The sequence below is a fragment of the Crocodylus siamensis genome, chromosome 1 (assembly GCF_052110815.1).
Source record: "Crocodylus siamensis isolate JL-2025a chromosome 1, ASM5211081v1, whole genome shotgun sequence".
Lineage (NCBI taxonomy): Eukaryota > Metazoa > Chordata > Crocodylia > Crocodylidae > Crocodylus > Crocodylus siamensis.
This window is the reverse complement of record NC_143395.1, coordinates 284,541,485-284,564,032: the sequence shown is the minus strand read 5'-3', so window position 1 is coordinate 284,564,032 and position 22,548 is coordinate 284,541,485. Positions and strand designations below refer to the sequence as shown.

The following is a 22,548-nucleotide window of genomic DNA, read 5'->3' as shown; positions in this document are numbered from 1 at the left end:
TTAAAATTTGGCATTAAATCTTAATCTCAAATCTTGCCATGGTGAAGAACAAATGAAAATTTAACATGGAGCCTAGATCATTTATTGTTGGCTTTGCAGCTAAGTTGCTCCTTACCTTTTCTGGAGGAGGTGCTGGGTGAAATCTCTTTGCACATACTAAAAACACATCAGGCTGTGGCTTGCCATTCTTCACTTCTGGGTCATCTCCCAATACAATATGATTAAATAAACTAAAGAAGTCTTTGTGTTTGATTGTTTTCATCTCAAATGCCACTCTAGCTGAGCTTGTAGCAACAGCAATGGGGATGTTGTGCTGGTGTAGATGGCGGATCAGTTTTTCAACGCCTAGAAGACAAAATAATGTATCTATTAATATATTTGCCTTATGTAGCTGAATGTACTTTGAAGAGTGATGTAAAAGAGCCTAGTTGTACATGGTAAAGATTCATTTACACTCTGGTGGTAACTTTGAAAGATTCATTTACACTCTGGTGGCATTTTTGCTAATTCTGAAGTATTCCAGCTCAATGCAAAAATGGGTAAAAAGGCACCAAGCTGAATTCCTCCTACATCTGAGCTCCACTTGGTAACAGGAACTGGGATCAGGGCCATCCACAAGCTGGGGACAGTTCCTTGATTCTGTGCCACCACCTCGCATGACTGAAAGCAACCAGTGGATATGACGACTTGCACAGTCTACAGTGTTAGTAGCCTATCCCTTTCTGCCTGCTATTTCACTACCCAAAAGTGCTTATTCTAAAATCCAAAAAGATTAACAGCTTCAAATGGTTACCAGATGAGTGTTAAAAAGAAAATGAGCCTGTTAGCAGAAGCTTCTTTCATCTCCCCTCCCTGTCTCTTCTCTTCTGTTCGCCCATGAAAACCATTACTTTTTCCAGAGTCCCAAGATACAATCAACTTCAAGACAAGGGGCAATCCAGCTTTTCTGCATATAAAATGGAATCTTTATCCCAGCAATCTAGACACATCTCAGCTTCTCCAGGGAATACAAACTGTTTGCTTGTAGCCACAGAAAGAGCTATAGGATTGGACTTTACAAACATAATACTTTTAGGAAGAGCAAAACTATTATTAGATAACAGCTTGCTTTTAACACTACAAAATTAAGCAAACAGTAATTAAGGGTATCTTTACACATGTTCTTCAGGGAAGGAGGGCATTTTAATTAGAGCAGCTTTTGGGAGCCTCTCTAATTAAAATGCCTGCAGTGCCTCATGTATTTAGTATTCTGCATTTCAAAATGGCAGCAGGGGTACTTTAACCAAAGCTCATTCGACAAGCTGTCGTTAAACCACCCTCGTTGCAATTTTGAACCACAGGGACACTGAATACACATGAGGTCAAGACAGCTGAAGCATGCTAATCAACTGAGTCTGCTCTGACATGTTCTAATCCGTATGCATCGGAGCAGGTGTTGGGAATGTGTATAGGTGCCCTATGGCACTTGGTTTTATAGTGGAAGTATGTGGAAAAAAATTGTATTCTATTCTATAGAAAATTTCATACCCATGCTCAGCACCATAGCGCACTTTTGCATGTGCTTTGGGGGTGAGGAGGGCAGTGCTTTAATTAGAACGCATCTTAGGGCCACTCTAATTAAAGCACTGCAGCATCCCTGCACTTCAAAATGGTGGTGGGGGTGCTTCAATTTGAACAGCCCTGGGCTCTGGGTGGTGGTGTCATGGGTCAGGTGGTAGACAGCATTGCCTCTTAAGCTGTGTGGAGTATGCAGCCACACAGGCACGGATGGCAGCACGGCATGAGCGCACTTGCGTGGCCACGCATGCCACATAGCTTAGAGGGATCGTTGCTGGTAGAGGGGCTGGCTGGGGCATGAGGGTGCTACGGGGAAGGGCTAGATGGCAGACAGCCTCTACACTATAACACCCTCATGCCCAGCCAGCCCCAGTCTGCATGTGCACTGCAGCGGCATAAATTACTCTGCCATAGGATAATACTTGTTCTGGCCAGTACTACCCTATGGCAGTGTTAATTAATTCACTACAGGCTAATACTGGTGCATGTGTAGACAGTGACACTTTACTGTGGCGCTAATTAGTCAGCTCCGTAGTAAAGCACATGTTGATGCCCCCTCCCAATATATATATATATTTTGTCCGTTTGTTTTTTCAGAGTACATAGCAATATATATCCTACATATATATGTACCCTGAAAAATCACATCCCACTTGTTTTACATTAGGGCTCCAAAATAAGTGTAATAAGGCTTTACCTGTATAAGCCTCTGCTTTGTATCTGAAAAATAAGACTAACACTAACTCATCTCAGAGGTGTGTTTGTAGCATTTATCTTCAGAATGCTTCATTTGACAATGTTATGCCTTTTTAATCTAATTTTCTGCAATATTTCCTGGGTGTTAAGAAAACATACTGGGGGGGCATCATTTTGTGGTATTGTACTGACATTTAATTTAGTGATTTGGGGGGTCTTAAAATTCTTCAGCACATAGAGATCAGAAGCATGCCATCTTGTACTTACAGCAACCAAAATAATGTAGTGTTCCCAGCCCTCATTCTCAAAAATACTTAAACTGCTTTCAAACAAATAATTACAGATAAATAAACAACAGTCTCAAGTAGCTACCAAGTATGGAAAATGTCAGCCTAAAGGAATTACGTTTTGCAAAGTTATAAGGAATTTGAATGTGCGTCTTAAATGGAAATTATTAGTCAGTGTTACTACAGGATATATGATTATGTGACACATAATTGACATGACCTTAGGATGGCTGCATGACTCATGGCTGGCAATGGCATAAGCACGCTCCACAAATATTCTTAAAATTGTATCAATAAAACTGGTGTGTATATGATATATGTACCAAACATTTTATTTAAAAAAATGTAAAACGGAAGTATTAGTACAGTTCTAAATTATCTGTTGCCTAAAAAATAGATTATAAAACATCATGAATTCCTCCACAGGTTGCTGGCTGGTGGGGACGAGCTGCGCCCAAGCCTCACCTGATCAGACATGCTCAGAATGAGAAAAAATGTTCAGTAAATGTTCAAAAAGTTGGAAAAACCAAAACAAAGCAAAACAACCCTCACCTAATGTAGCTTTACTACACCTAACCCTGGGACTTGTAAGGTCCAGGATCTTGGGACCTTTTACAATTAGAAAGGCATGCTGTGTATTCTACTTTTTAGTCACGGCTTTCCCCTTTTTTAATCTGTATAAAGAGTATCCTCTGTATTTTCTCTGAAACTCATTCCATCTGGTCTCCCATTCTGTTTCTTCACATACTGTTTCCTTTTCATTTTAGTCCTACTACTTCTTACTTAGTAATACTGCTTCAATTCAGTGATCCAAAAGGCAGAGTGAGGAAATCAACTCAAAAGTGGAAAGAAAAGAAAAATCAAGGATCAGAATATTAGAATATAAGGGACTACAGAGTGGGCATATGGAAAAATTAAACATAGGAAAAATGGTGAGGGGGAACAGAACTGTGACTGAGCCCTGGTGTGATGGCCAAAACCAGAAAGGTCAAACAGGCAGCTTTAACCAGAAAGATTTGCTTTTTACGATATCTGCAAAGTGGCTGATGAAGCAGTTTCCTGTCTGTCTGAAAAAAATAAATAAATAAATAAATAAATATATATATATCTTTTGTATTAATAACCAGACAGCATGAACTTTAAAAAGCAAAACTAAAAATTATAATTGCAAACATAGCCGATTTATAAATTTTGCTTAGAAACAATAAAAAACTAACGAATGTAATCACAAGATATAATTAACATAGTGGATTAAACTTATGTAAAAACATGTTAATCTCAAACCCCAAAGTAATGTGGTGTAATCTGCGTATTGGGTAAACCCAAGCTTGGGCAGTGACTTATTGTAATAATTTCTAACACCTTTTAACCCTATAGGATAATAGTTATAAGGTAACACTGTGAATGGCTATATAACTAAAAAATTAGCATAAATAGGATATAAAAAAACACGCACATCAAAATAACCCTCGGGAAGGGCGGAACAGAAGGGTTATTGCTGTTCCATACCCTCACGGATCTCTCTTATTCCCTGAGACAGCAGAAACCAAATCCTAACTAAGGTGTTTCCCTCGGGTCCCCCCTCCAACAGCCCAGTTCAGAAACGTCTGACTTTGCTGAATCAGCTTGACGTGCACCTTCTAACTGAGGGACTACTGATAAGTTACTAACCAAGTAGAAACTCTTGGTTAATTTATCTGTTTTATTATTACTATCAATTTTAATTTGTATTGTTATGTTGTCTATTAGCTTAACCTTTTTACTAACTGTCATATCTGCAAACTATATCTTTTGTTTTGTGATAAGTAAAATTATTCTTTTTTATAAGTAAAAATTGTCATTGCTTTCCTTCCCAACATCACCTCCTTGATCCCGAACCAAAATAGCCCAGTGGCTAATAAAGTTACAGTGCTCAGTCAGTCTGCAACTAAACTGATATACTCACAGTGCCCAGCTGGCCTTTGACACCCTGGTACCATATAATAAATTACATTTGTTAATATAACCTCTTCTCCTACCTTTTCTTCACCAGGCATAAAAATCTGACCCTGGGTACATCTACATGTCCAATTCACATGGCTGAATAAACTGATGCAGTTTGAGCTAGAGTTTATTACTCCTGGGCACAGCGCTTACATGTACAACTGGGATTGCAACACATTGAGCCAAGGTGGTGCAGCCCCAGCTGTCGGGGGCGGGGAGGGGGTCAGCCTGCCAGCCCAGAGCTGGCCCACCCCTGAATGTGCTGAGGAGGAGCTGGCTGAAGCACAAGGGTGCTACAGTGCGGGGTTAGCTAGCAGGCAGCCCCGGTCACATGTGCATTGCAGTGCATTAAATTCTGCCATAGGATAGTACTTATGTTAGGCAGCACCATCCTACAGTGGAGTTAATTAGTTTGCTGTGGCCTAATAGTGCCACACATGAAGATGGCAACACATTACCGTAAAGCTAAGTAGTCAACTCCACACTAAAGTGCATGTGTAGACATGTCCCCCAAGATGCTTTATATAAAAGCTTTATGTGCTTAAAAAAAAAATCCTGTCCATGATCAGTTTTCTCATTCCTCATAAAATGAGCAATACACATATCTAGATTTAAGAGCACCTGAACTAAAGAGCTTTAGACGGAATAAAATACCAGTGGATGTATGTTTCTAATTTCCGTCTATAAGCAATACTATGCAAAACTAATCTTTCAGATAATGCTTCTTAAATTTATAAAACAAAAGAAAGAAAATGTGGCAGACATTGTTCTGTTAGCACTTTTACTATTATCTCCAGTTAATCTGACATTGGCTGATGCTAGATAATGGCTCTTTCCAGGGTGGCAGGCATAACAACTAAGGCTTGATTGGGAAACTACAGTTGAAGAATTTTGTCTCCAATTTGTGTGTGCATAATCAAGCAGGTAAGTAATATTTATTGTTTGCGCTTTTTATTATTTTCTCTTCACACAACTGCCCACATCAATTTATGGTACAATGCAAAGAGATCTGACATATTTGGTTTATTGCATCTTGTTACAACATGTCATTTACAGTCATCTAAGCCATTTTTGTCAATCCATAAAAACAGCAGTCTCATTTGCAGTACTTTTATTTTTCCCACATAGCCACATGCACAGCAATTTTGAACTGGAATAATTCTTATTTTTAGTAAAGTGGATAGATTAGCAAACAGTCTATCAACTAATCCATCCATCTGGAAACACGATTAATTTGCAGATGTGTTTTTCTACAGATTTCTTCTGTATTTTCCAGACTCCAACCAGTCAATTAATAACTAAAGTTTCTGAAGAAAACCTTTACTATACAAATGAATGCATTCTGTCTTTGAACATTTCCAGACCAACAGAAATAAAGAGAACTAATAGAAGCATAAACTTTCTCCTTTAAATGTCAACAGAGCATGGAGATGAAAATCAAGCTTTGCAGTCTAAATATGCAACCAGTAGGATCTTCCTCCAAAAATATTTATATCTTATCTTATTGAAACAATTATAAACACAGATTAGTTTTTGATTCAGCAAACATATGTGATGTCACAGACACTAACATACTAATGTAAAAACGCATCATGTTTCTAACAGACATTTAAATTGCTTTATAAGTTATGGGCAGATGTTTTGCTTTATAGGAGACCTAATCTGTGCTACCTGTGTCATATAGCACAGAAAAACATTTAAAAAAAAATTGGCAGAAATGTAAAGGAAACACATTCAAGTATTTTGTAGTTTTAGGACTGCCCCTAACCTCTCTGTCCTCTGTATCATGTGGCTAGTTCTCCCTGATTTGCGCTCTCTTCAAACGGCATATTTTCTTCAGTCCCATGACATCACAGTTTTAGTTCAATGGTTTCAGGGTATGTCTGCTCTAAATTTAAGCTCAAATCAGATGACTTAGGAGAAATACTGCTGTAGAAAGGTTACTTCTTCAAGGTTCTCTCAAATTTCCCTATGGCATACGCCATGGAATTTTCATTTTTACTTTTAGACTTTGCTAGATTAAAAAGGGGCTAGAATGTAGGCACCTGTAATGCCCCCCAAACTGTAAATGGAGTTTTCAGCATTCTGAAGTTCCAGAAGAAGTTCCTTATTAGCACATGATACTTAAGAGACATTAACATAAATATATATACAAAAAAGGCTGTTTACACAAATACAGCTTCAAATTATTGTACATTGGTCAGTATAAATATTTTGCAACTGTTAAATGCAAACTTTTGCTATCCTTTGGGGGAGTGGGGTGGAAATGGGGAGCGAGAAAGGGGAAGGAGTTACAACAAAGTACAAACTAAAATAATCCCTTTTAGTGCATTCAATTACTGCAGGACTGGGATTCAAAATGTACAATCACTTCTAAGTATTGGTGCATGTACTGCTTTGACCCAATAATAAAATAATTTACTAGGAAGATGCAATTCTTGTGATATCTTTCTTGTATTATTAGAAAGAGTTGATTTAATTCCCCATACTGCATGTACTTTACCTGAAACAACTGAAAGTCTACCAATTAAACCATGTTTCATTTGTGTTATGTCTTCATATCCACTGATCTCTAAACCAAATCTGGGAAGTCGTTAAACGAATAGTAAGAAACAAGAAAACTACCAACAACCTATCACCACCAAGACATATATATGATATTTAAATGTTAAAATTACTTTTATGAGATCATAAGCACTCATGAGAAACAGTTCCTTTTCAACACGCTTATTAGTCTAAGGATGATATCTATTATGTGGGTTACATTTACAGCTACAGTTATGGGGCAATTAAGGTGTTAACCATGCCTGTTACAGGGAGCCAGGGATTCCTGTTACTTTAAGGAAAATTTGCAGTTGACAGGTGAACAGGAGCTAGGTGAACCACAGCAAGCAGGCTGACCTTTAAGCCTAGTGGGAAATGACTGTGCTTAATTAGGGTCACCTAACTGGAAGGGGCACATAAGCCCAGCACTGGGAAGAAGGAGGGTCAGTCTGGTAGCAGGGACAGGCACTCCTGATAAGGATGGCTGCAGGACAGGGACTGACCAGCACCCAAGAAGTTCCCCAAGAGCTACAAGTAAAGTAGAAGGGGAATTTATGACTTGTAGGAAAGTTAAGACCCAGTGCAGATAGTTTTGTTAGATAGCCAGTGGGCATGTGTATATTCTTATTAATACCAGAGGAACAGGTGTGGCTATTGGGGGAGACTTGGAGGCTATGGAGGGCTGCCTGGTGGGCACCCAGTAACAGGCAGATTAAGGGCAGGAGGGCTAAGGCCAGGGTCAGGCAACCTAGCCTGGGGTCAGAGGTCCAGAAGGCTGCGCTGGCTGAGGCTAGGGGAGCCAAGATTAGTGGGAGGAGTCCAGTGTGGGGTCAGGGATCCAAGGGCAGGATATTAAAGTAACAAAAGCAGCCTGGCCTGAAGCCTGAGGGCCAAGGACTGAAAGATGGCTATAGCCACCATGTCAGGGCCAGAGGCCCAGGGAATAGAGGGCTAAGGCCAAAGCAAGTTTAAACTGAGAGGGCCAAAGCCTGGAGAGAGATTATGACTAGAGGCCCAGAAAACAGAGACAGTTTGGCCAGGGCCAGGGGCCTTCAGGCTGATCAGAGTGTGAATGGAAGCAGCCTGGTCTAGGGTTTGAGACCCAGGAGGCTGAGGACCAGAATAGGGCTATGGCAGCTGTCCAAAGGCCAGAGTCCCAGAGAGTAGGTGGCTGAGGCCACAGCAGGGAGAATGAAGCGGAATAGTCAAGGGGGAGCTAAATGCTGACAAGGGATGAAAGCCCAGGACAGGCAGAAGCCTGACCAAGGCCCAGTAGGCTAGGTAGATTTTATTGATTAACAGACAGGGCCACCAAGACCCATGGACAATTTAAAGAAACACTTGTGAGGCATGGGCATGGCTGAAAAGGCAGAAGAAGGCCACAACTAGCTCTTCAGTAACTGCTGCAGGGGTATGCATGGGACTGGTAGGACCCCACTTAATCATTAAGGGAAAAGATTAAGAGCTGAGTCTGGGAGGGACCCACTGGACAAATAATAGAAGAAGGCTTACTCTGGGACCCTGGAGCAGCCTCCTTTTTTTGTAATCTAATGATTCCATCAAAAGGTATGGCAGATGAGAGGAAAGGGAGGGTACCCTAAGGGAATGGAGCAGGACAGGAGTCATGTGACCACCAGGAGGCATCATGGCCACCCCTGGGGCCTGGTCCTATTACAGTGCCATAAACAGTAACAGTGCTACACATGCAGCTGGCTCATGGAGCTATAAAGAGATAAGCCAGCCACAAAGATATTCTGCAAAATATGAGACTCACTTGTATGGCACTAAAAATTGAACATTTAGCACAGCAGGGCACACTGTTGCCTCCGGACTGAAGGTTACAATCAGCTGATTGCCAGCCCTAGCCTTGGGCCTATTAACCAGCTCCAGGCTGGGGCAGCCTTAAGTCTAGGATAGAGCTGTTCCCTGCCCAATCCACAAAACTGGGTTGGGGGCAGCCCAACACATTTGGTTCAGCAGGAGACACATTTGGCACGAGGCATAAAATACTTAGAATCTCAATTATGACATTGTTTTTACAACTGCCAGGGACCTAAAAAGCAATGTCACACAGTGCTCTCCAGAGGGAACTTTCCTTAGGATCACTGAGGCCTTGTTGGATTTCAGAGTTCTCCCAAAGCCAGCCCAGGCAGGGGGAAGCCAGGCTCCTTTGTATTCGGAGACCCTGCTTCAGAAAGTTCTATGATGCAGACTTTCAGCCCCTTCATGGTCTCTGGATCTCCATGGGCCTGATTCAAGGAACTAGCATCCAGTTCTCCTCCAATGAAAGGGACTTTACCTCTTGTTGGGGCAACCTACAGTGATCCAAAGTTTCACAGCTCTGTTTCAATTAAGACATTTACTGAGACAAATGCCACCCAGCCAGAGGTTTTCTTCCAAAGGTTAAGTAATTCTTTTCTTCCCAGTCCTTCCACATGGCCAAGAACACTTCCCAAAGGCTTTGTTTTGCTGTTCTCTTTCCAGTCTTTCCAAAACACCTTTCCTGGTTGTGGATTCCAGACTTTCTCTGGAAGGAGATAATAAGCTCTTATTCACACCCTCCTCTCCATTGTTATCCTTGTATACAGTTATCCTCCAGCCTCCTGGGTGGGCCATCTCACTTTTTAAAAGTCAAAATGGCAACACAGCTATCTCAGACTCTGTAGATGCCATCTTGTCTTGTTCCAACAGCAAGCAGACCTCTTGCTTCACTGTCTTTTTAACCCAGTTTTCCCCTCTTGTAAATTAGCCAGGAGGAAACTGAGGCATGCAACATGATTGCAACACGAACACAGTTTGCACAGAAATATTATAACAATACCCACAGTGCATCACTAACGGCATATAGCAACTTGAGCTAGCTTTTGATAATGGAAGCAGTATGGTCACATTAGTGCAGCACTCCATCCGGGATAATAAGCTGTGTTGAGAAGCAGGTACTGGGATGTACACTAAGTTCCTTGTGCACTTTAGGCAGGCCTCTCCATTCTCAAACAGCTCTACCCAAATCTAATTGGGTCTTTTTTCCTGAAGTGACTAGCTTAAGTAGTCCAAGTTAAAATGAAATCAATTAAAACATTTTTTCAATAAACCTGAAACCGCTACTACCAGCTCTTCCTCAACAGCAAAAGAACTAAATGAAAGTTAGGCAGGAAAACATTTTCAAACAGGTCTCTATCCGATCCACCCCAAATAAATGACTTCCTAGGCTGTTCTTATTTACCATAGAGAAAGAAATTTAATCAAAATGTCTGTAATAAGGTCTTGCAATTTCAACTGTACTTCTGCAGGTGAGCAAACAGGAACAGCAAACGTGGTAATTTGCAACAGTTTTCAGGGAGCAAGAGGAGGAAGGGAGAGAGGAATAGGAGCCAGGTACCAGGCAGAGATTCTGCTCTGGGAAGGTAAGTGAGTTAGAGCTGTCTATGTGTCTGGCTTGCTGAGTGTTTGGGCATGTACTTTGACCAGCTGGGACAACTGTTAGTGGGGTTATTGCTGCTTGTGTCTGACAGAAGACTTAACATGGGAATGGAGCCAGCCCAGGCCCCAGAGGGTATAAAAGCAGATGCCTCGAGCAACCAGGAGCATACAAACTAGGACAGGGTATAGGGCAGTTTGTAAGCAATTTTCAAGTCAGTTTACAGGTCAGGTTGCCGCCCTTCTTTGAAGGGGAGCCTTTAAGGGAGGTTACAAAGAGGACGGAGTTAGACTGTTCTTAGTGGTGGCAGATAACAAAACAAGAAGCAATGATCTCAAGTTCCAGCCAGAGAAGTTTAGGTTGGCTTTTAGGAAAAAACTCTCGTGAGAATGGTAGTAAAGCACTGGACCAGGCTACTTAAGAAAGGTTGCAAAATGTCCATCCTTGGAGGTTTTTAAGACCCAGCTAGACGAAGCCTTGGCTGTGAAGATATACTTCTACCCAAGTTAAATTTCAAAAGCAATGACATTAAATGGGTCTCCTCTGCAGAACAGAAAGCCTTAACTTAATGTACAGACGTACGGGGTATTTAATTAACCATGTTAATGTGGAGTTAAGCAAAAGGCAGGGCAGGATGGCACTTTAGAGTTTAAGGAGCCACTCTGCCCGGACATCTAATGAAGTTATGTGTGTGTTTGTTTTGTGTGTGGCAAATCTACCACTAATACCACAAAGGACCATACCCCTGCAATATCTATTCATAGTGTCCTTGGGATAAGGAATTAAACAAGAAAGCTTCTCTCTAAACTGTTAGTGATTACAGAGAAACTCAGTCCTATAGGTCTAATGTTGGGTCTGCCAGCAGGCAGAGCAGGAAACTGCAAATTATCAAAGGTACAAAACTGACATTTGCAAACAAATATATTCAGCAACCAGGAGCGATAGTTAGGAAAAACGTAAATTCTAAAGGAAGGTTCAAATCCTGGCTAGTTGTCCTGGAAAAGTATCCTTTTAAGGCACCAACTGACATTTTTCTAGGGCAGAAAACCAAGTTCTGAGAGAGCTTCTGGCAACGTGCAACATCTAGTCATGCTAACAAATAGATTTAACTTTCTCAGGCAAGTTTTGTTAGAACCATACAAATGGTGATAGAGGGAGTCCTAACAGTTGCATACATTTAAACCATAGTAGTACTTCAAGTCAGTAAGTCAGTTCAGTAAAGACTATAGGTTCTATTCTAATAATAAAAATATTTTAAAAAGACAAAAAATACACCCCACCAGTTAAACCATACCTTTTAAAACATTACTGTTCTACAACTAAAATGCAATGACTAGCTGAAGCCAAAGAAAACAACTTCATCTGGGAGTTTCAATAGGTTTAGCCAGCATTATTTTCACATACAGGGGAAAGGTGAAGCTAAGCTTTTATAAAAAGCCCCAAGCTACTTGCATAAACAAATTATGAAGAATGAACTATGCCTTAAATGTATAAGAATATTTTATATGTTCTCTGTGTTTACTTACTTTTTACAGCATAAGGGATTCAAACTCTTTAAAAACTCTGTAAAAAGATATGCAAGCAGCATGGGTTTATTAAGGTGGTATCTTTTATTGGACCAACTGCATAAAAAAGATCACGCTATGAAATTCTTGCCTCTTCCATACTTTCTAGATTAGCAGGTTACAACATCATTCTTACACTACCCAAAAACAGGGAGAAATTAGTTTATGCATCTAAGAGTTTTGGCAGATGTTACCTCTATGGCATGATTGTGTTAATTGTGCCATAAGTTGTACCAAGCCAAGCATTCAGTCTATGACATGATAAAATGGCAAACCAGCCACAAAGACATTCCCTCATTAATGTATAATAATGTTTTCTATTGTGATCTAAATTAAACATGTAGCATGTATTCTAGATGCTGTGTCCCATCCCAAAGATCAGCTGATCCCTGTGATTAGGCACAAGGCAGTTTGGGCCCCAAACTAGGGCCTGGGGCTTCCCTCTGCTCAATTTAACAATCTGGCACTCTCTCCTACCCAGAGGCAGTCCTGTGCCATCCTGTGCCCTAAGTCTAGGACTGCCCCTTCCCCATTGAAAGACATATATGGAGCCCAGCATGAGTGATCCAGTTCACCATGATGGACTTCCCATACCAGCAGTTGTACAATTGGGATCGCTGAAATTTTAAGCCCGATCCCAAAAATCTCAGGTCTTGCATGTATGTCTTGCATAGCAGGATGCACTGCTCTGGGAATCAGGTGTAATAGGCCTCAGTTCCAATTTTTAACAAACATTTAAAAAGAAAAATGGTTCTTTTTAAGAAAAAATATTATTGCATTTGTTCTGTCTGCCTGCCTTTAGTATTCTGGGTCACTTGTTCATTTGTGGCACCTTTCCTAATCTTCTCCCCGCTTCATTTCATTTTCCCTTCATTAATGTTGTATTTTACAAGACTCTGCCAAACCATCACCTGCTCTACTGCTAATTCTTCCCATCTTTGCATGTATGTCTGTGTGTACCTCCTTTCATCACTTCCTACACATTTGGAGTTTGTCTATACCACTGAGCTGATATAAGTATAGCCCTCAGTGGAGACTTCGCATAAGTCAGCAAAAGGCGATTTTTCTCCTACTATAGCTATCCTGAACAACACTGGCTAAACAGACAAAAGCAGTCTTCTGACAGCATAGTTGCAGCTGACCAGAGTATATTGTTGGCACAGCTATCATAACTAGGGCTTTGATTTCTTTGTGCTCCTAACAAATACACTGTACTATAAAAACTGTGTAGACCAAACCTAGGCATTGCTTCTTACTCCTCTTACAGTTCTATAAATCCTTTGTTTTCTTTTTTTCCCTATGCTTTCCTTGAATATCTAGCAAAACAGTAATTTAAATATTCCCTGCATTCCTCCTCCCCTTCCAGTGGCTGCAGTTGCTCAGCAGTGTGCATGGAACTAGACACTTGAGCCCTGAAGCATAAACCAGAGAATCTCCAGCGATTGCAATTAGGGTCCAATTCACTCCACTGCAATGACAACCAGAACAAAAGCAGCAGCCTGTGAGCACAGCATAGACTCTGGGAGAGGGCAGAGGTTTGCTGCCCGGTCACACGTACACACAGAGATGAATAAACACACCTTGTACTGTTTAAATTAATTTTGTGTATATGAATCACCCATGTCTTTTATGATTCACATTCAGTTGTGCATGAATGAAAACCTTGAAGGATAAATATAACCTCTGTGAGAGGATGTTTCTCTATTCTGAACTGTTTAGAGCTCCTACGTTGAAACTTATGTCGGAGAAAACTATAACTCTTCAAGGTTCAAACACCCATTTAAAAATAATAATAATCAGCCAACATTAACGCTCTGAACTGTAGCAATTTGATTGGATTTCTGGTTGGTTTGATTATAATCATTTAAGATTATAAAGTTATTCCGCAGTAGAAACCCCTGTTAGCCCGTGGTAGAAAAAAAATCTCACTTCACAGGAGAAACCATCCACTCTTTTAAACCACAAATTTTAAAATATTTTTGGTGTAACCTGACACATTAAAGCATTTGGAAGTCACAACTCACCACTGGCATATTTCCACAATCCTCAAGTGAAATAGTATTGCTGTTATGACAGCAAGAGAGTGATGAGGATGGAACCAACCACCGCTTGCTGTGACTGCTTGGAAGACCTCAAAAATAATTTCCTTTATCTACCTGTTTCTTGTCATCTTTAAATTTTCTTTAGGAGTGTTATCTAAAATGCTGCACTACTCTTGCACTCGGAAAACAAAAGTAGAGCTAGAACTTAGGGAAGCAAGTAAAACATTTTCCTTGCTTTCCCTCTTGTTAAACAGTATCAAAGATTCTCTACCTATGGCACGTTGATCAGTTTTCTAGGCAGTGTTTTCCCTTCTGCTCTCTTTAAGGCATCCAAATGCCTCCTCAAGAGGTATGAACTCTTCATTGACTTCATGAATAAACTTACCTTAATGTTAATGCCTGTTAATTCCATCCATAATCAGTCAGACATATTAAAAAAAATAGTGCCACTTGCTATTCCCAAACAGATCTATCCTTTGAGATTTCTGAAGCCTAAACTAAGATTTCTTTGAAGTTGGAATCAAATACCAGCAGCTGTAAGGAGTCCACAGGATTTAAAACTTAAATGAAAATTTTAAAAAATCCTCCTCTCAGTCTTTCATGAAGTTTTAGCCAAACTCATGGTCCGTAAGAGTTTTATACCGAAAACTATTATTGCTTTCATTACAGACTAATTCTTTTGTTTCTCTGGAAAATAAAACAGATATCTAATTTATATATTTAAATGATGTAGCATTTAACCTCGGAACTAAGTATACATAGTAAACTCTCTGGATGCATCTACACGTGACCTTTATGGAGTAGACTAATTAGCTCTGCAGTTAAGTACCACTGGCTACACATGCACTAGTATGAGGCTGCAGTAAACTAATTAACACCACCGTTACTGTCAGGAAGTCCCTGACAGTACTACCTTACAGCGGAGTAAATAACTGAGCTGAAATGCATGTGAAGATGCTGGCACGGAGGCGGAAAGGGATCTGGGGGTCATCACTGACTCCAAGATGAACATGGGCTGGCACTGTGGAGAGGCAGTAAGGAAGGCCAACCGCACCTTGGCATGCATCCACAGATGCATCTCGAGCAGGTCCAAGGAGGTGATCCTCCCCATCTATGCGGCACTGGTCAGGCCGCAGCTGGAGTATTGCATCCAGTTCTGGGCGCCACACCTCAAGAGGGATGTCGACAGCATGGAGAGGGTCCAGAGGAGGGCCACTCGTATGATCAGGGGACAGCAGGGCAGGCCCTATGAGGAGAGGCTATGAGACCTGAACCTGTTCAGCCTCCAAAAGAGAAGACTGAGGGGGGATCTTGTGGCCTGTTATAAACTAGTCAGGGGGAGGAATCAGCAGGCATTGGGGGAGTCACTGTTTCCCCGAGCACCGCCAGGAGTGACCAGGAATAACGGTCACAAGCTGGCAGAGGGTAGGTTTAGGTTAGATATCAGGAGGCGCTACTTCACAGTCAGGGCGGCTAGGGTCTGGAACCAGCTTCCAAGAGAAGTGGTGCAGGCTCCTACCCTGGGGGTCTTTAAGAGGAGGTTAGATGAACATCTTGCTGGGGTCGTTTGATCCCAGTATTCTTTCCTGCCATGGCAGGGGGTCGGACTAGATGATCTACTCAGGTCCCTTCCGACCCTAGAAACTATGAAACTATGAAATTGTACCTGGTCAGCCAGCCTAAGGCTAGACTCGTTCCTGCTGCCTAGCCACACAGCTCCGCTCTTTCAGCAACTTCTTGCCCCAGCCAGCCTCTCCACAGTCCAACATCACCATCTGGAGCCCAAAGCTGACCTCTATGTCCCCTACCAACCATGGACTGCTCCGCCCAAGCTCAAATTGCTGTTATCATGGGTGCATGTGTAGATGCTGCTCCCAGGAGCAGTTTACTGCAGCTCAAACTGTTCAGAGCTTTGCATTAATTGCATGTGTAGATGCACCCTCTGGGTAGAATATTCACTTCAGGCAATACTCCTATTAATTTAATAAGAACTAGAATTTTATCCTTCAAATCTATTAATTCACACTTACAGATAAACAGTGAATAGGCATCCAAACAAAAAACTGATAAGCTGGTGGAGCTTCTAAGATGTGTAAGCTGAAGAAAAATGAATGCGTGTCAGGGATGCCAGAGCATGGCACATGAAGTCATTTTGCTTGGTGCGCACAGACTTCTGGGAAGGGACTGGGACTGCACTGCCACAGCCAGGATCGGCCCATTTGTGGCTCTCCCACCATCTGCCCCTAGCACGCCAACATTTTAGAAGCCAAAGTTTTACTCCACCCAAAAACACTGCCAATCCCTGGTATATGCTATGTGGGCCAAAGCAGCTGAGTTTGTAAGCTTTACCCACTAGTTACAGTGAACTTTTGTTTTACAGGACTCCCTTTCGTATGAAGCTATTAGGAAGTTTTATACAGGCACACACTGAAGAAACAAACACATGCTACACTACATTAATACACCATGAAGACTGCAAGAACAAACATACAAACAGTCAAGAAGCAGAAAATGCCAACAGTTAAGGTAGTTACAGTGACAATAGCTAAGCTACTTCACACACGTTATCTATCCTCTGTTATTAAATGTTACCATTAAATATTAATCTATGTTCCAGAAACACTCGGTTCATACTCTAGGTTAGTAACAATGTAGCTTCTGGATATTTTTTATATATTTCAACTTGAAACATGTAAGTGAATGAATTCACTTGTCCATGTTTGTATAGGCATGAGTTTTGTTATGACCTTAACAAACACACACCAGTGTGCACCCACAGCCAGGTTTAAAATAACTTGTTGAGTTATATAGCTGCTATCAACTACTGTAAATCAGAGTTTAAATTATAAATCTGACAACACTCATGCATATTTATCTTGGAGTTTTTTTCCCCTAGTTCTTTAAAACATGTATTAAGAGCAGCTGCTCTTGAAATGTGTAAGCAAAAGCTCTCTGCATCCCCAGGAGTTTCCTAACAAGTAAATACCATGCCATTTTGAGTAAACCCAGCCAAGTCAAGAGTAGAAATATGAGGTCTGTAAGAGAAACTTCTTTGTGAAAGGAAGTTTAAAACTCTATCATGGCCTGTATATACATAATTTCATATGAAGTCATTTAAATAATAAAGAGAAAGCACCTGGCATCAATGCAGCACTAGGAAATATTTTTTCCTGCTTCATTTTACTCTCATGCAGCAGCTCTTCGTTGGTCATCGGAAGCTCTAGAATATCTCGAATAATCTGTGCTCCCTCCAATGCTTTTTTACCCATGACTAAGGATTTCACCTCCCACGTGTAGGCTTTTCCAAAACGCTCACATATTTCTTGGAATACGACAGTATAGAGACGTTCAGTGTCTGAAAAAGAAAGGCAAAAAAAAAGGAGTCATTTATAACATGCAAGGCTCATCCTTTTCAGTCTGAACTACTGCTTCTATGCCCCAAGTCTTCCCAACTGAGGACCCTATTCACCATCATTTAGGAGGCACAGAGGTACACCTAAAGCAGCACATCCTGTCAGATCTCGCCTTCAATGCAGATTTGCATCCAGACTTCTAGATCAACACAGAGCACCAAGCCACTATTCTTTAAGGGTAACAGTCCCATGATATAAGAAAAGGTTATACAGTGAAGAACTGTGGCCACAGACTAACATACATTTGTAGCAGCTTCACAAGCAAAGAGTTGGGGGGCTGCTGTTCAGAATCACACAGAAGCTGTTAGGCTGTAATGGTTAGGTATAAATGACCTTTTAAGGATACAAGTGTTCTAAATCTCCTCAACTTTGACCCTGGACAAAGCAGGGTTAAAGCTGGAGTCGGTTTGCTGTACCTGTATTACTACAGCCACCAATACAAGTAACAGTTCTAGATCTTGGGCAGTCCTGAGCAGCAGCTCCTCCCCCTCCTCTTTTGAAACTGCTGTAAGGGTACATTTGTCTACCCTCTGTGTGGACTTGCTCTTTCACCAACTTTGTCTTGCATAGGCTTACAGATAACCAATGCCTTCATTAGGATACCATGTTTATTCTTCAATGAAAGAAGAAAATCAGAAAAGGAATGCTGGTACTCAAGGGAGGTCATTACATATTCCATTTAAACTACAAAAAATCATTTTAAAGTTATTTTAAAATGTCTTTGAACAGACGCTTCAGAGTTCCTTCAAAAGATACTACAGTCATTATTACAGCACCGCCGACACCATTCCATTTACATATGTCTGCATTGCCCACACACCCGCACTTCTAATTCCAGGGGCTTCATTGTAAGCGTTAACTTTAGGCTATATTTTGCCATACAAAGAATCCTTAGCTTGGGGAAAATTTTTGCATTTTAAGTCTGATTAGTTTAAAAAAAACCCAAACAAACAAAACCCCTATTAGAGTACAACTTTTCTGGGGCTGGGATTCGTTATGCTGGTGGATAAGTCCAATCAAAAAGAATGAAGCTAATTAAATATCTGAATTAATCCTCAAATACTTTAGTATAAATATAATCTCTGCAAGAACACCAAAAGCCAGTTTCTTACCATGCTTTCATTTTCCCCTCTTCAAATTGTCCCTTGCATAGAAACTTTTCAGCTTAAGTTTGAGGTAATAGTAAAATAAACAATTTATCAGTTTGCTTCCTCTTCCCCCCTCCTTCCCCATCTTTAAAAAAACTTCCTATATTTACTGATGAAAGCTGGTGAGAAAACTGTGGACACACCTTTTAACCCCACTGAAACAAGATGCTTAGAAAAAAAAACTTTTAGAAGGGATGAGTGAGAAAATGGTCAATGTTTTCTTGAAAAAAAAAGAGAGAGAGAACCTTTCCCCATAACAGGTATGTCACAGGATGGGGTCCTTAAGGAAGGCCACGTTACCCTTAGGGCCCCTTGACTGTGCCAATTCAGCCTGCTGGGCACCCTCTATTCTCGTTCTGCGCCTCACTGGCACCTGGGTTCTGTGCACCCCAAATGCTGCGCCCTCTCTGGCACCAGGGTCTGTGCACCCCGAGTACAATGCCATGCCCTCTCTGGAGCCAGAGGTCTCTGCGCCCCAAATATAATGTCACACCCTCTCTGGCGCTGGGGGTCTCTGCACCTCCCAAAGGGGTCTATGCACTCGAAAGTGTCGTGCCCTCTCTTGATGCCAGGGTCCCCACCCTGCAGTGGGCCCCCTATGAGATCTCCTCCTTCCCCAAGTAGCTTTACCCAAACCACCCAGCAAACAGCAAACAAAACACAAGCCCCTGGGCTATAACATAATACTTTTGTCAGGGTGTGCTCTGACCCTTTTAAAAGGAGCGGGTTTGGTCCCTGGCACTAAGTGTCTAATAGGCCAAGGTACCTTAGCCCCTTAGCCCTAGGTGCAGCATACCAGGCAGTTACAGCATTACTGGGCACTTCCTCCCTGGAGGCTCCTTCTCCTCTAGCTGCTAGCAGAAAACTGCCTTCCTGGCCTCAGACCTGGGGTTTCTATATGAGCCAAGCCCTGCCCCTTCCAGTTACCTGATCGCTGGCAGGTGTGGCCCAACTAACTCATTCTGGGTGCCCTGGTAACCAGCAGTTGGGGCTCCCCACTTCCAGTTTCAGCTCTTTAAAGAAGCAGGGCACCTAAGTGCTCCGTGACAAGATATAACTGACAAATAGAAGACTTTTAACAGTTTTGCACTCCCCTAAGATCTTGATAGGAAAACAATAATTTAACAAACAAGAGTGAGACTGGAAGGGGGCTTTCATAAAGCAAAATAAGCAATCCAGGTTTAACTCAAACCTGCTTTCCTTTGTTTCTGTTTTTCTTACCCACAGTTAATTTAAACACTTTCAGAGACTTTAGGCTAAGTTTTGCAATTTTGAGCAGAATAGATCTATACCACTGGCAGACTGGAACACTGTATTGAGACAAACACTTTCTGGATTAACTCCCATTAAAACAAACAAATCAACCCCCCTTCCCTTAATTAAAGACTTCACTTGCCAACTATTTCCTTTTGTTTTGGTAAATTAGGTTTAACAGAAGACAAATTGTGCACATTTATAGTGAGGATGTCTTCTTCTCAATGCTTGGAAAGTATTATACAGACAGGATGAATGTTGCTCAAAATTTAAATTCTAGGCCAGGTACAAATGTTCAAAAAGCCCAAGGCAGAAGAGATCTAAGTTACACACTTTACTCTAAGCATCATAGGTTAGTTCAGGAGTGAGCAGAACACGCATCTGCCCTTTGGAGGAGAGGGAGAGCACACAGGCTGCCTCCACTGGCCAAGGACAGAAAGTTGGAGGTGCTCCCAAATGCCTCCCAGTAAGCTCCCTGCTGCTGAACACAGCCCAGTAGCCACCCCTGATTGGCTGTCAGGTCCACGTGACAGAATCTTCCATCCAGCCTCACCCCCACAATTGGCCAGCGGCAGGACATGTAGTTGGGGAGAAATTCTGTGCTGGCTAGGAGGGTCTGTGACAGCCAGAACAGCTGAACATAAGCTGAGTTCCAACACACCTCCTTGACAGTGGGGACTTAGCAGGTGGACAGAAACCTAACTTGAGTCAGTAGGCAATTTGGTACAGAAGTTCTATAAACCAATCTAACTTAAATCGATTAAATCTGATACTAGATCAATCCAGGTGCACCTTAAACTAGGTTCTACCATTTTAAACCAGTCTATGTGCGCTGAACTTCAGTTACATATGTAGACCAGTTTCCAATCCCTTGTTTCAGTTTATACACAACATCTGTGCATCTGTAGCATGGCTATAGTACACAGAGAAGACTGAATAAAGAGGGACAACAAATAAAAACTTGGTTGTAGTCTGACAAAAAAGCCACATGCTTTGCTGCTATACTCCATTAGTCTATATATTAGTTCATATGAACTACTACCTATGAACTACTACTATTAGATTGGTCTTCTAGTCCAAAGACCAGCAGATGGTTCCAACTTGAAATCAGTGACAAACATCTGGGTTATTTCCTGTCATCTCACCTGGAGTCAAGTGAACCCAAACAGTGAAGAAATGCAGCAGTATAGTCAACTCCACAGTATTTTAGTTTCAGGGTTCTGTTTCAATAACTAAAATTAAAGCTGACCTAGGAAATTCAATAAAGGCCCATTTTACTTCAGTGTGCGCCATACCAGCTTTGCAAATGGATCAGAAAATAACCTTCAGGGTAAAGGAAAAAAATACCTTCTCTAACATTCATGGCAGACACTGTTTATACAATTTAATGCAGGGAAAAAGTTAAGTTCATTTCAGGTATTATCATGGTTGGCCCATAAAACACACAGGTTACATATCACAATGCCCATCTAGATCAGCAGAAATTCAAGTCACTTGGCTCTGAAAGGTGCCAAGACTGATAGCCTTAAGAAGCAAAAAATGAAAAAGAAAATCTGCTCATTTGGCACTATCAAGTGGTGTTCTCAGCAAGCTACGGTGAAGATGAATAACAGCATAATGCTTAAGATATGTTACAGTCCCACTTTTCCTGTGTTTCTGAAGTAGGAAATGTATTAAATCTTCTCACATTCACCAATAAACAGCAAACTATATGTGTGTGTGTATGCGCGTGCGTGGGTGTGTGTGACATTCCAGAATAAAACTAAATGCCACTTGAATTTTAAGCATCATGATTGTGAGCTGTTTTTTATTTGGCTTTTATCAGAAATACTTAATAACATCCAGATTGCTGACCTAAAAATAAACAGTTGGGAAATGTCACAGTTTACAGACCGAATAGCACTTCACGAGCAAATCTGTACGTTTTAAAATACTTAATTTATTGTTTTTATTAGAACAGCATGTGCTAGGCAATGAAAAAAAGTCATGGAAAGTCTCTACCCCAGATGTCAATACATCAACATACTTTAAAGCCCAGCAGTTTCAATGGAATTACTCACATGCTTTAATAAAGTCCACACGTAAGAACCTTGCTGAACTGGGGGCCCAAATAGCCTACTTCTTACATGTTTCTCAACACTGATTCATAAATGATTTTTCTCAAAAAGAATAACTTCCTTTCCAGTATCCTGCTTGAACTTGTGAAACTTTACTTTTAGGCAGTGCAGTTAAATGCAATGGGAGTTGTTATAATCCCTAGTTTCCTGTATCATGACCTCACATAATAATATTCTTGAGAAACAAAGAGGTTTTTACAGGTTGTGCCTTTATTATTCAAGAGTGCACAACCTTTGCTATTCTATTATTAAAGAGTATTCAAGTCTTGCTGAATCCCCACTTCAAATGTCTTACACAGATGTGGAAGCTTTATGTACCTGAACAGACTTGCAGAGCTACTGCCCCAACAATAAATATGGAAAGCTGAAATAACCTAGGGTTAATCTCCAATCACAATCTGGGAAAACTCCTTAAAAACAAGCAACACTGAGTGTATGCGTGGATTTTACACATGTAGGATGCCATGCGCATACATCTATTTGCATATATATATATTCTGTGTCTTCTTAAAGACAAAAGAAAA

The 22,548-nt window shown here is 41.1% G+C and overlaps 1 protein-coding gene across 1 annotated transcript in view; it reads right to left on the bottom strand.

Annotated features, from left to right (window-relative positions):
• Positions 1-22,548, bottom strand: part of PUDP (pseudouridine 5'-phosphatase) — a 124,608-nt gene that overhangs the window by 57,095 nt on the left and 44,965 nt on the right. The window contains exons 2-3 of the mRNA XM_090064047.1: positions 17,229-17,447; positions 116-345 (exon numbers count right to left, since the gene is read on the bottom strand). Coding sequence (XP_089920173.1) covers positions 116-345; positions 17,229-17,447 — 449 coding nt within the window. The remainder of the gene's footprint in view (positions 1-115; positions 346-17,228; positions 17,448-22,548) is intronic.